Raw genomic sequence first — 12,467 nt, forward strand, 5'->3', positions numbered from 1 at the left:
TTTAATTTATATGGATCTCATGACTTGGTATGTAGATTAGCAAGTTGACATGAATCGATTTAATATGTTATTGTCCCAATCTTTATTAAAAAAATTTCATCTTAAATATTTATTTTGACTTAAATTATGTTTTTACTGATCATTCAGGTTATCTTTGGATTCGTCAATGTAATTGTGTCACATCAAATTAATTTCTACACGTTTTTTTTTTCCTAAACATTAGCAATGTCTAAATATATTTTTTTTATGTTAAAAACAATTGATCCAACTCGTAGTATAGTGTGAACCAATAATCAAGTTAAGTGTAAAACTTAAAGGCATGGGTTTTCCCTGTGCAAGATTTTATTGTTCATCCTCTCACACATTATTGTTAATGAATTGTACAAAAATTTTTATTTTTTCAATTTAATTCTCAAATTTTTTTCTCAACGATTTAGTCTTGATGGAAGATCAATGAATTTTGATTTATTATGAAAGGATGGGATAGAAAGAAGAGGAACCGAAATGAAAAATGTGTCAAACATGATATTTGTCTCAAATGATTTAATTTGATGAGAAAAGTTCATATTAGATTTTTTTTTTTATTTAACTTGCATCCATTTCTTAATTTTTCCAGTTTTTTTTTTTATTAATAATTTTTTATTTACATAAATAATTATCAATTTATTTAATTAAATACTTTCATAAACTTTTTAATTAATATCTTGAACCTTTTATAGGAAATAGCCCGTATTACAGCCCGGGAAAGCGCACACAGGATAAATAGCTAGTTAATGAGTAAACGTCGTAGCTGGAGGAGCACGCACCAAGTGATATTGCAAAGCGGCAGCTGTGCATGTTCTAGGAACCCTTGTGAGTTTGTGATCTTTAATCGTTTTGGATTATTTCAGCTCTTTGGTGCTTGAAATTCATATAGATCGAATTGAAAAGGTAACGGATAGTTTTTGAAGACAGATTTTGCTAAAGGTAATCGATGGATGATGCCTGCTGTTAGTTGTGCGTGGTCCGGCATACAATTGCCTATGGCTGGAAATCAGGCTTCTTCTTCTGCTTGCTTTAGCAGTTTACCTCCCTTCCCCTCCCCTCCAAAGTTTAAAAAACCATAAGATGATGGCTCTAAAAACGCCTTTTGTTTCTGTGGTGGCAAAGTAATTTTATAAAAAAATAATTTTTTTATTATTAATTTTTAATATTTTTAAATTTTTAAAAATACAAAATGTTATTTTAATTTATTTTTTAAAAAAAATAAATATTTAAAAAAACAATTAAATACCTTTCAAGGTGGCAACTGCCTCCATCACATCCACAGCTTTGATTCTGTGGCAAGTGGCAACAAGTAAAATCTTGAACTTTCGAATATAATTTAACTATATGGGTTCGAACTATGATTTGAACAAAAGATTTGTGGCATGTTGGGTTCGAACTATTGATAAACAAGTTCATTTTTCATGCTTGAGGCAAATAATTTTGATGCAGGCCTGGGACGGTCAACAGCAAACATGGGTTCGAGCAATAAACAGCCACATTTTTCTCCTTTCCTCTTCCATGGCAGGAGGATCAACTGTGTTTTGTCTGAATTCAGTGCAGGCAATACCAGTTCATCAGTGTAATCCTCAAGAATGTGGAAGAGAAACTAAGACAATAACTTGATGGAAAGTACTCGACATTGCAAAGCTTCTTACTGAAACAAAAGATCCATTAGGAGCTCTGTCCAGGGATCATCAACAAGTTTTTAACACACTACTCAGCTGATAAAATACTCACTCAACCATTCATCTGGTTAGTTATCATCGGATCCACTAGGGTCCCAACTTTGTTTTATTAACAAAAAAAAAAAAAATCTCAAGCTACAGAAAACAAATCAACAGCTATATGAAAATCTGCTTTGCACAAAGTCCATTCTACAGATACAATTTTGTCAATAATTGTATATTCCCACCCCTAAATACAGAAAACCATCTTCTCAAGATAATAAAGTGGGCAGGGATGAAGAAAAAATATCAGGACCGCTTCTAATTACTGATTCGATTCAGCGTGCGGATTTACCATTATCGCAAAGAAGTGCCCTCCTTTACAGCTTCAAGTACAAGGAGACGCTTCTACAGTTGGATTGCCTCAAATAAAAGACATCTACCCAGCATGTAAATTACCTTCGCTCAACAAAAAAATCATATTTGAAAGTCCTCCCATGAACCACCAGTGACCCCTACAAACTCCTGTAATCTATAACAGTGACTTCATCCTCTGGCACATCTAGGTCTTGATAGCTGCAAAAAATTCAGAGGAGCAAATCATGATTGAGAGATATTAGCTGAAAAAACTGACTTGTCTCTGAAAAAAATGCCATATTAGGTGAGGCCACATGAATGGTTTTATATTAATTCTCTCAATCTTCAAGCATGAGATCTTCGTAGATGGTAACCTCCCAATGTCAATTGGTTTAAACTTGTAGAATAAAATGCAACTGTGCAACCCTCATTCTCTGCAGAGGTTGGGGGATTAAAAAAATACAAGTCTTTATAATACTTTATAATTTATGCTCAAGATTCAACCCAACAACCTATGCTTGTTGTTTTGAAAAAATATAGAGTATACACCACAGCACTTGCTGGTAAGGAAATCCATGACAAGTGTCACATCATTTTGATTGGCGTGGGTCTTAATCCAGCTTACACTAAGTTTATATGAACCCCATTCCAAACATGTTTCATTGATTGAATATTTTTCACATAGAAAAGACATGTTCAGGTTGATCTATAAAGACAATTTTTCTTTGCATGTAAGAAAAGGTGTGGGAGCAGTCTCAAGGGGAAAAGGAAGCAACATTGGAAAGCTCACTTGTACACAACCCAAAATACAAAATCAGGTTGGAAGAGGCCACAACAAAAGTTACCTGCGTATACGTCGGGGATCCTGTCGGAAGGCTGGCGATAGAAGAATAGGGGCTGGCCCACCTATCTGGGGCCCAGGCCTTGCATTTCTACCTCCACTTTCAAATGGAGGAGGACCGCCCTGATCTCTAAACATGCGCATTGCCACTTCAGGTGGGGCAGGAACAAAAGGCCCCAGTGGACTGCAAGTACAACCAGCAATCAGAACAAGCTCCTAAAAATACCTGCAAAAAGTAGAGAAATATATCCACTCTCAACCTACCCAGCTCCGGGAACAGGCATCAAAACTGGTGGAGGAGCTATATCTGAGGGGAAAGGAGGAGGTACACGGATGCCCTGTCCTCCGAAAGTATCAAACATTGTTTCATCACCATTTCCTCCATCAGGACCATCATTAGATTGGAAGTCACCTGACTGTGGATTTTCAGACCTATCAAATCTTTCGTTACCATTTGCTCTATTTTCACGTTCTCTACGGTTGCCACGTTCATCCTTCAATCGATTTTCTGGACCAAGCTTGCGCCTTTGTGGCTTATCCTTCTGCAGTGAGAAAAACATGAGTAATCATAAGCAAGAATAATAGGGAGAATTCATCAACATTACTTTAAAAAACAACAGTAGCAAAATGAGTATTGACCAAAAAACACTGACTGTAGATTGAGGGAACATATCTATGATAACTGCATTGGCTACCATGCATCATTACCTACCAGTGTAGGAGAGAGGGCACCTATCAATAATTTCACGACACAGATCATGAGAATGTTGTAGAAAAGCAGCTTTAATATTTTTTTTAACGGCTACTGTATGAGCATTGAAACTCAACCTAAATGGCTCTGTGGACCATACACTTGTCTATGAGTGTACAAGTCAAACGAATCATGTGTGTGCTTTCACTTCCATCAGTGCATATTTGATGTGTGAATTGTTTTCCCAACACCGAATGGGAAATGATGGCAAAGAAAAGCCAAAACCCTAAACTGACATGCTCTAAGTGGTCTGAGATGAATAACAAAGTAGTTTTCCAAGAGGGCATAGTTTTGAGAGGTAATAGTTTGAAGTTACCAGACCTCATTTCTTTTTGGTGGAGTCTAACAAAAGATGAAACTAAAAGTTACCTTCACTCACTTATTTCTGTCACAGAAAATAAAATATGGAGAAAGGCAATATTTCAACGAAGACAGGCTGCAGGTACCTAACCTTACATTTGTAAACAGCATACCACTATTCAGCCTCTCACACCCATGAACAAAAAGATAAGGACTCTTTTCTAATTGTCATAGACTTTTACTTTTTGCTTTTTCAAATTTCACATTTAACACTCCCATATTTGGCTTGATGAATCATACCAGTAAGGACTGCTGCATAACAGGTGTGCCACCAGGTGCATCTGGATCACTGAAAATGAAAATAAAGTATTTGTCAAGTGATCTATGAAATAAGGAGAAGAAAATTATGTTGAAAGAAGCTGCTTACTTCAAATAGTTCTGAAAATACAGCTCTTCCCGCACTTTGGCAGTCAGGTCGATCACTAGTTCAGGGTGTTTCAGCTTGAGATGCTTGTGCACAAACTCAGAAGCATGGAAGAGCTTTGTGCAACCCTTGGCTCCACAACCATACTTCCACCCATACTTTTCATCTCTAATCTTCCGGACATATGGATCCAAACCTTCAACAGCAGCGGCATCTATCTTCTCCTTAGCAGTCATTTCTTCTAGAGGATCTTGACCCCTCAATCTCTCTTGCCAGCGCAGATCAAGTTTCTTTTCCCATTCAGTTCCACTGTTGCTTGAATCAGAACTCTTTCCCTCAGCTCTCACGTGCCTAAGACCCCTAGCTTCATTTGTTTCGATCATTCCATAATAATCCAAACCATGGACTCGCCACAGATAGGTTATAAGCGTATCCAGTAGTTCAACACCTTCAAGGCCCTTGACTGAGGTTAAGCCGCGTATGATGATAACTGGGCCGGTGGAGCTCCCATGGGATTTCTCTCTACTCATTTTTTCATTATCAGACCCACTTAGAATATTGTCTTCAACACCTTTTTCAGAGTCAAGTTTGCATACAAGGGCCTGTGCTTGTTCAATGTCAACTTGGATTCTCTTGGGTTCAGAACTCACTGGATGAGCCTTTGGAGCAGCTGAAAGAAGATCAGCGTCTTTAGCTGCTGGCCGACCGTACCTCCTCCTTTTGCCACCAGCCTCTGCCTCATCATCAGAATTTAGATCACTTGCCTGCCCTGATTTAGTTGACGATGATGGATTCACACCAGGACCTCTGCATTATAAATGAAAGCTTTAAAGGACAATATAAAAATAAAGGCCTGCATGCAAGGTTCAAATATGTAAATTTCAAGGGGAAGAATTCCAATCTTACAAGTCCAATGTTCCACTCTGCAAATCCAGCAAAAAATCTTTTGCAACCTTCCGTGCAAGTTCATTCCTCCTACAAAGCATTTTCAAAGAACAATCAACTAAACAACAAAAAAATGTGCAACTAAAATTGAACAACCAAACTCAAACTAAATATGAACTGAAAAAATTGCTTAGGCTAAATACAAATCTTGACAAGGTTTTCTCATTAACTATGTAAGTAGAACACACCTTTCAATGACTGCAACCAAATTGGTTGGATGATACTTGTCTTTCAACCTACGTATATGTATAGACAAGTTCTGTTAGAACATTGAAACCACCAGAAGTATAAGTTATTAACTAAGGGAAGAGAAGTACCATTCCTCATCTTTATGAGCCTCAAAGAAAACCCGTTTCTGAGTTGAAATATACTCTGACTTGTATTCTTGATATCTGCATAATCAAAAGCCATGATTCGCTTTCACATTTTTCAGGTCACAAATTGGACAAGCCAAAATCAAGACCCACACTGTACCTGCGCTCAGCTTCAGATGGCAGTATATCATCTTCAAGCTCCTGGATGAATTGCTTGTATGACATCAAGCCCTCTCTGAAGAATATACAGTTACCATGTGAGAATGATGAGCATAAAGAATATACAGTAAAATTTCTAATCTATGGAGTTGAAAACAACAGGAGAGAGAATGCTCAAAGATTAAGTCTAGCCAACTAATTCACAAAAACATTAACACCAATGCAAACATCGCATTTTGACAATGATAGGTAAATCAAACTCCATCCAGAGCTAGAGTCCATAACAAGACTAAATACTAACCTTTGAGCAGACACAGTGTTGGAAGCATCACCATGACCACCACGCCCCGATTCCCAATCTGCAACAATAATAGCACCCAGTGAACTCGACTTTGTCAAATAGCACAGGCAAAAAATAATAGTAAATAGCCTTAAAGTAGCAATATTAGTAGAAGAAAAAAGTGGCAGTAACTGTCCTTTGTTCTATAGTTGAATTTTCTTAAGCGATAAAATATTCTTCAGTATGCTTCCTAGGGGATCTCATTTGCTAATTGATTTTCAGTAGGAAACACCTTGTAACAAAACCAAAGTCACTAAAAAAGCAGCAAAATCAGATATAAATATGGATGCAAAAGGCTCAAATCAAGTCAAATCTTCAACTTAGGTTGCTAATTATTGGCAAAGTGACTTGCAAATAAGTGTCCTAGATCCATTATATCCAGCATAAAAATTATACAAAGCACATGAAATCACATTTAAAATTTTAAAACAAAATCATTGGAAGCAGTTGAGCATGTACCTGAAGGACCACCTTGATATCCACCTCCACGACCCATGTATCGGCCATGAGGCCTTTCTTCACCATACCCTGGCCTCCCTCCCATCTCACGCTCGTATCCACCACCATAATCATATCCAAACCTACATCAAACAGGTTTCCAATTTGTGAGCAAATATTGCATAAAAGAATTTGCTAGGCCAAATATTTACAATCATAAGCAAATATTGCAAACACTTCCTATGCACAGATAAAGAGTTCAGGCTTGATTAACTACAAACAAAACAGTCAAAACTATAGCAAACACGAACTGCAGCCATAAACAAAACAGCACGAATAAAAGAATGAGAAGGCAAATTCAACCACCCAGATAAAAAATTCAAGGTTCACCTTGTCCACGTATGAAATCAAATAGTCTAACAGCAGTCAGTTCATCGCTGACAATTAAAAATATGAAATTACTTTCAAATTCAAATTTAAGCTCAGGTTCAACCACACTGAACTTAAATCAGAACATTATTTCATTACATAGAATTTAAGATAAAACCCACATAGACAGCACAATTAACTAAATGGCTACCGTATTTTCTTCTCTTTTCTTTTCAGTTGACATTATGAATATTTAAACTCCCTCAATTAACTAAATAACTATTAAAATTCTCTAAATGACACAAAACCCTAACCCACTCACCTTCGATCACCACCTCCAAATCCAACTCTAGGACTTCCTCTCCTAGCATCATACCCACCATCCTCCCTCCTCGACCGTTTATACGGGGGCGACCTCCTCTGCGGCGGCGAATGTCTCCTATCTCTATACGGCAATGGAGGTGGAGGACTCGTACTACTCCTCCTCTTATACTCCTTTTCCCTCTCTCGTTGCGGAGGTGGCGGAGACCGATTCCTATCATGGTACTCGCCTCCGCGTCGATTCAGTGGTCTATCGAAGTCTTCGCGTCTCTCTCTTGAGTCTCTCTCACGGCGTCGTTGAGGCTGAGGAGGTGGTGGAGGAGATGATTGATCGTCGGTGTTTGGTTTATCCTTCTTGTCGCGTCCTCCTCCTCCGCCACCACTCCCGCCGCGACGGTCAAGGGAATCGACCGGCATGTTAATGACTTCAGCCATCGGGGTTTGGTTTGTGGGATTTTTCTTTTTCCTTTTTTTCAAGGAGTGAAAACCCTAGAGGAAATTTTGAGGGGCTTCGAAATTGGAAAATGAAAGGGACTGGAGAGCATGTGAAACTGCGCGCGTGCGTGGGGACTGGCTTTCTCTCCATCGTAAGTGCTTGTTTGAGAGTTAACTGATGTTTTTTTTAAAATAAAAAATTGATATATGGATATAAAAAAATTATTTAATATGTTTAAAAATAAAAAGCATCTCGTATTATAATTTTAACACGTGCTAAAGATGCGAGAGTATCTAAAAAAATCGATATAATAAAATTTTGGAAAATTTTCAAAAAACTAATCTTCATTCAATTTCTGATGTGTTAAAAAAACGTCACCGTGAAAACAATATAGCTATAAATTTATTAAACGGTGGATTGAAATAATATAATGATGTCTTTACTCTTCAAGATAAAATATAAATAAAATATTTTTGGGGTAAATGAGCTTTTTTTTAATGGGATTTATTTCTCATTATAAAATTAACAATAATTATAAACATCTCTCTCTTTTTTATAAAAAAATTATAAAGCAAAACAAAATAAGTTGGCTAAAAGAAGCTTAGCTTTGATATTGTTTGATTTTAAAATAGATAGTACATTTAGTGTTCTTTAACGACCAAATTTGGATGAATAACTTTTATGTCTTTTCTAGGTTTGTTTTTATCATAATCAGTTGATCACAGGTAATTTAGTATTTTAATAAATAATATTACTTTTTCAAAAAGGATAGTAGTTGGGACATATAAATGTGGGAGGCTCCAACACCTTTTAAGAATATGTTTGGTATTGCGGTGGTTGTTGTGGTTGTGATTTGAAAAAAGTTGTTTTATAAAAAGTATTTTTGGTTGAGATTGATTTGGTATTTATGTATATTTGGTTAAAACTATGGTTAAAATTAAGATTGAACCAAAAACAGTTTAATGTGTTTGGTTAATAATGCTTTTGAAATTAAGATTGTAAAATAATTTTAAAAAATATATATTAATATTGATAGTTTTTAATTTAAATATTGTAGATCTAACTATTGTTATTACATCATGAAATAAATAATACTTTATATAAAATAATTTTTATTGGTTCATTAAACAATCTACATTTCCATCATGTATGAAATACATCCGATAAGGACTACAGTTTTTTTGGTTTCTTAAGCATGCAATAACATCAAGTGAAATATAATCAGGAACAAATTTGAAATTGCGATCAAATTCTACAAATGCTACGTCATCGAGCGATCTCTGTCTTATTTATGTAATGTCATTAAATAATATTAAACACTAGTTTTTCGAAAAAAACACAATTAAAAAATAGAAAATATTTTTTATTTTTTATTTTATTGGGTTACACCCGGTTCAATGTATTTTGAGCTTTGAACTAAACCCGGTCCGCCCGAAACAACATGCTACACTGTTCATCTTGCACAATGTTTATAGAATGAATTGATTAGCATGGATATTGTAGCAACGAAAGGCAGGAACGCAAAAAGCATGAGAGAGGCAGGAACGCAACGAGAAGCATAAAATTTCAACTACAACAAAATAGTGTTTTTAACGCATATAATGGTAGGGCCCACATATTAAAATCACGGCTAATTTTATAACCAAACACTTCAATGTAACTGTTACACATTAAACGCAGCCACAAACGCTTAGCCAGACGGGTTCTAAGTGGCATGTAAGTAGTCGTCTAACCACTGAACACCGTCTTTTGTGGTGATATTTAATTTTTCACAATATCCCTTCCGTACATGGGTGGCTTGTATGAATTAAGAGGGTTTGATTTGGCACCAGTGGCTTTTTTCTCTCCTTCTCTCTCATCTTTGATTTCCACATAAACATTTTAAATTTTTAAATTAACCCTTCAATTTATTTTTCCTTCACAATTGGTCGTGTTTCTTTTGATTAATTCTTGTTTTATTCAAAATGATTTATTAAATTGTACACTTTTTTAATTTCACCCCATTCAATTTTTTCATTTGTTAAATTTGGTCTTTGTTTTTAGGTTGTTATTTTCTTATTTAGAATTTTTTTATTTTTGCAATTTCACCCTCCTTCATCTTTTCCATGTCAAATTTGATTCTTATTCTTTTTATTTTTTTTACTTGGCTAAATTTTTAGAATTGATTTTTTTATTTTTTATTTTAACATTAAATTTACTGGGAATTAAGCTTTTTAATTAAGTCTGTATTGGGATTTTTTTAATATTATTTTCAACTCTTATTCTTTTGATTTTTCTTGTTATTTTATTAAAAAATAATAATTTGATCATTCAATCAAATAAAAAAAATAATTTTATTTTTTAATTATCATCCTCATTTTTTTAATTGTTATTTTTTAAATTTTTATATGATTGATTTTTTTTTTTAATCTCATCATTTAATATTTAATTTATTATAAATTCAAATTCAAATCTTTTCTATATTAGGTGATTCGGGTCCAATAACCCAAGTCATGGATTTGAAAAATTAACATGTTCTTTTTTAAAAAAAAAACTATATAACCCTATTTATTTGTTTTTTAAAATTTTATATTCGAATCTCATTATATCAATCACAGGTTTGGGTAGATATCTTGAATTAACTAAAATTACATGTTTATGATAATTAACTTTTTATTTTATTTCTTTACCTTATTTCAGCACCCAAAAATTATTTTTTTATAAAAAAAAACTCGTTACGCAGCAAAGCATAAGCAACAAGGATAGTATATTCTAATAGGGTTTAGAGTTTTTCTCTTGCCACGCCAAACACTAATTTTCTACATAGAAAAAATAACAAGTATTTTAGAGGGGTTTATATATATTTTTTTTCTTTTATTGCAGTACACCCCCATTTTCCAGGCAGAGACACTTAGGAAAACATCAAACGGCTGTCACACTTGTTTTCTTTGCAATTATCACTGTGGTGAGAGAGAATGAAACAACTGTTCATTTATTTTTATGATCTTTGATCATCAAGGACAAGAGTTCTCAGTCTACAAATACCGCCGGAAGAACTCCTTTTCAATATAGTCACTCTGGTCCAGGCAAATTGAATGTAATTTTTGCATGTAGTTTGAATGACACTAATGGTCAGAGCATAACCATTCTCGTAGCCTCTCCAATCATCTACAGAATCAAAATAAAAAAGATATATTTTTTTTTATTTTTTTATATAAATGGTTAAAACAATCCAAATTAACATAAAAAGAAATACAAACATAAAAAAGTAGGAGACTAGAGTTCTCATTCATCTGTTTATTCTAAAGTATAGGTTTTAACCTAAATACAAATAGATTATATATATAGGCCAAACTAAAAATATCATTCTACCCTTAATAAATAAAACAAGATAAAAGTATCTTGTAACATTTCACCTCGAATTCACGATGCAACAACTATAAGCATCGAGAGTTTGCCGACTAGAAAACAAAAACAAGAAATGAAATGCGACATGGTAAAGAAATCTGCAATCTGCAAGGAAGATGAAACAAAAGGCATAGTAATGGTGTCATGCTTAAGATGATGACGAGTAAGATAACAATCAATCTCAATATACTTAGTTCGCTCATAAAAAACTGAGTTGTGAACAATCTGAATAGAACACTGGTTGTCACAATACATAAGAGTAAGGTGAGAAAGGGTAACTTTCATATTCGTAAATAACCAATGTAACCAAACAATATCTCTAGTAGTAGATGTGATAGCATGATATTCTGTTTCGATTGAGTATTGAGAAACAATATATTGTTTCTTGCTTTTCATTTCAAAGGTAACCTCAATATCCAAGAAATATCGAAGATAACTCAAATTCTTCATTTCAAATTGTCTAGCCAATCTTGTCTTCAAAATTGAGATATCATCAATGTCATCACCAATAACAATCATGTCAGCAACACATTAAAGACAAAATAATACGACATGCATTGGTGCACTTAATAAAAAAAGCAAAATCATGACTAATAGAGATAAATCCAGGAGATAAGATCACAACAGAAAATTTCTTAAATGAAGCACAAGTTGCTTGTTTAAGACTATATAACATTTTCTTGAGCTTACAAACATACCCAGGGTCATGTGAAACACCAGGAGGAGGCATCATATAAACTTTTTTCTTGAAGATCTTCATTCAAAAAGACATTTTTAATATCAAGTTGAAAGATATGTCACTGACAAACTGAAGCTACAACAATAAAAGTATGAATAGTAGTTATTTTTGCAATAGGAACAAATGTCTCCTTATAATCCATACTATACTGTTGAGAATATCATTTTACAATTAATTTAGCGTACAAGTTTAATTTAGCTAATCCATTTCAGTGCATATATACACAACAAAATAACATTCAAAATATACAAGAAATATTTATTGTTATTAATGATTTACATGTCCAAAAAAGAGCTACTAGTAATAAGAGTAATCACTAAAGCTATTAGGATGCGCGATATTAAAATGAACCTCCACAATGATTCAAAAAATAACTATGCTTAATTAGAGCATTTAAAATTTACATTTATAAATCTTAGTTACTCACAAAGAAATTTCCAAATTTACAACTCATCTTCCAAGTACTAATCACAAAATCAATAATCTAAAATCTGAAATTGTTCATGCCATAGGGTGCCAATTCTAACCCAGGATAACTGTTCCACTAGTTGCCCTTTCATAGGGCACTAGTTCCATATAAGGATAACTGGCCCACCAGTCGTCCATTTACATAATAAATTATCATGGGAAAGTTTATCAGAATAGCGCATAAAAT

General features: G+C 34.1%; 1 protein-coding gene across 1 annotated transcript; it reads right to left on the reverse strand.

Moving 5' to 3' along the window:
• Positions 1 to 1,749: 1,749 nt before the first annotated feature.
• LOC118038970 (serrate RNA effector molecule) lies at positions 1,750 to 7,842 on the reverse strand. The gene is made up of 12 exons (XM_035045530.2): positions 7,252 to 7,842; positions 6,582 to 6,703; positions 6,084 to 6,141; positions 5,784 to 5,858; positions 5,627 to 5,701; positions 5,498 to 5,545; positions 5,271 to 5,339; positions 4,368 to 5,171; positions 4,241 to 4,289; positions 3,154 to 3,431; positions 2,894 to 3,073; positions 1,750 to 2,267 (listed from the first exon to the last, which is right to left on the reverse strand). The coding sequence occupies exons 1-12, from the start codon at positions 7,683 to 7,685 to the stop codon at positions 2,207 to 2,209; spliced, it is 2,253 nt and encodes a 750-aa protein (XP_034901421.1). The 5' UTR covers positions 7,686 to 7,842; the 3' UTR covers positions 1,750 to 2,206.
• Between the last annotated feature and the right edge of the window lie 4,625 nt (positions 7,843 to 12,467).

The sequence above is a fragment of the Populus alba genome, chromosome 4 (genome assembly GCF_005239225.2).
Source record: "Populus alba chromosome 4, ASM523922v2, whole genome shotgun sequence".
NCBI classification, from domain to species: Eukaryota; Viridiplantae; Streptophyta; class Magnoliopsida; order Malpighiales; family Salicaceae; genus Populus; species Populus alba.

What these genes read in the sequence shown, in the direction of transcription:
- LOC118038970 (XM_035045530.2), bottom strand. Translation starts at nt 7,685, where the DNA reads ATGGCTGAAGTCATTAACATGCCGGTCGATTCCCTTGACCGTCGCGGC. An exon ending in CCATCTGAAGCTGAGCGCAG is followed by an intron (nt 5,702 to 5,783) that starts GTACAGTGTGGG and finishes TTGATTATGCAG; the next exon opens with ATATCAAGAATACAAGTCAG. An exon ending in CAGAGTGGAACATTGGACTT is followed by an intron (nt 5,172 to 5,270) that starts GTAAGATTGGAA and finishes TTTATAATGCAG; the next exon opens with AGGTCCTGGTGTGAATCCAT.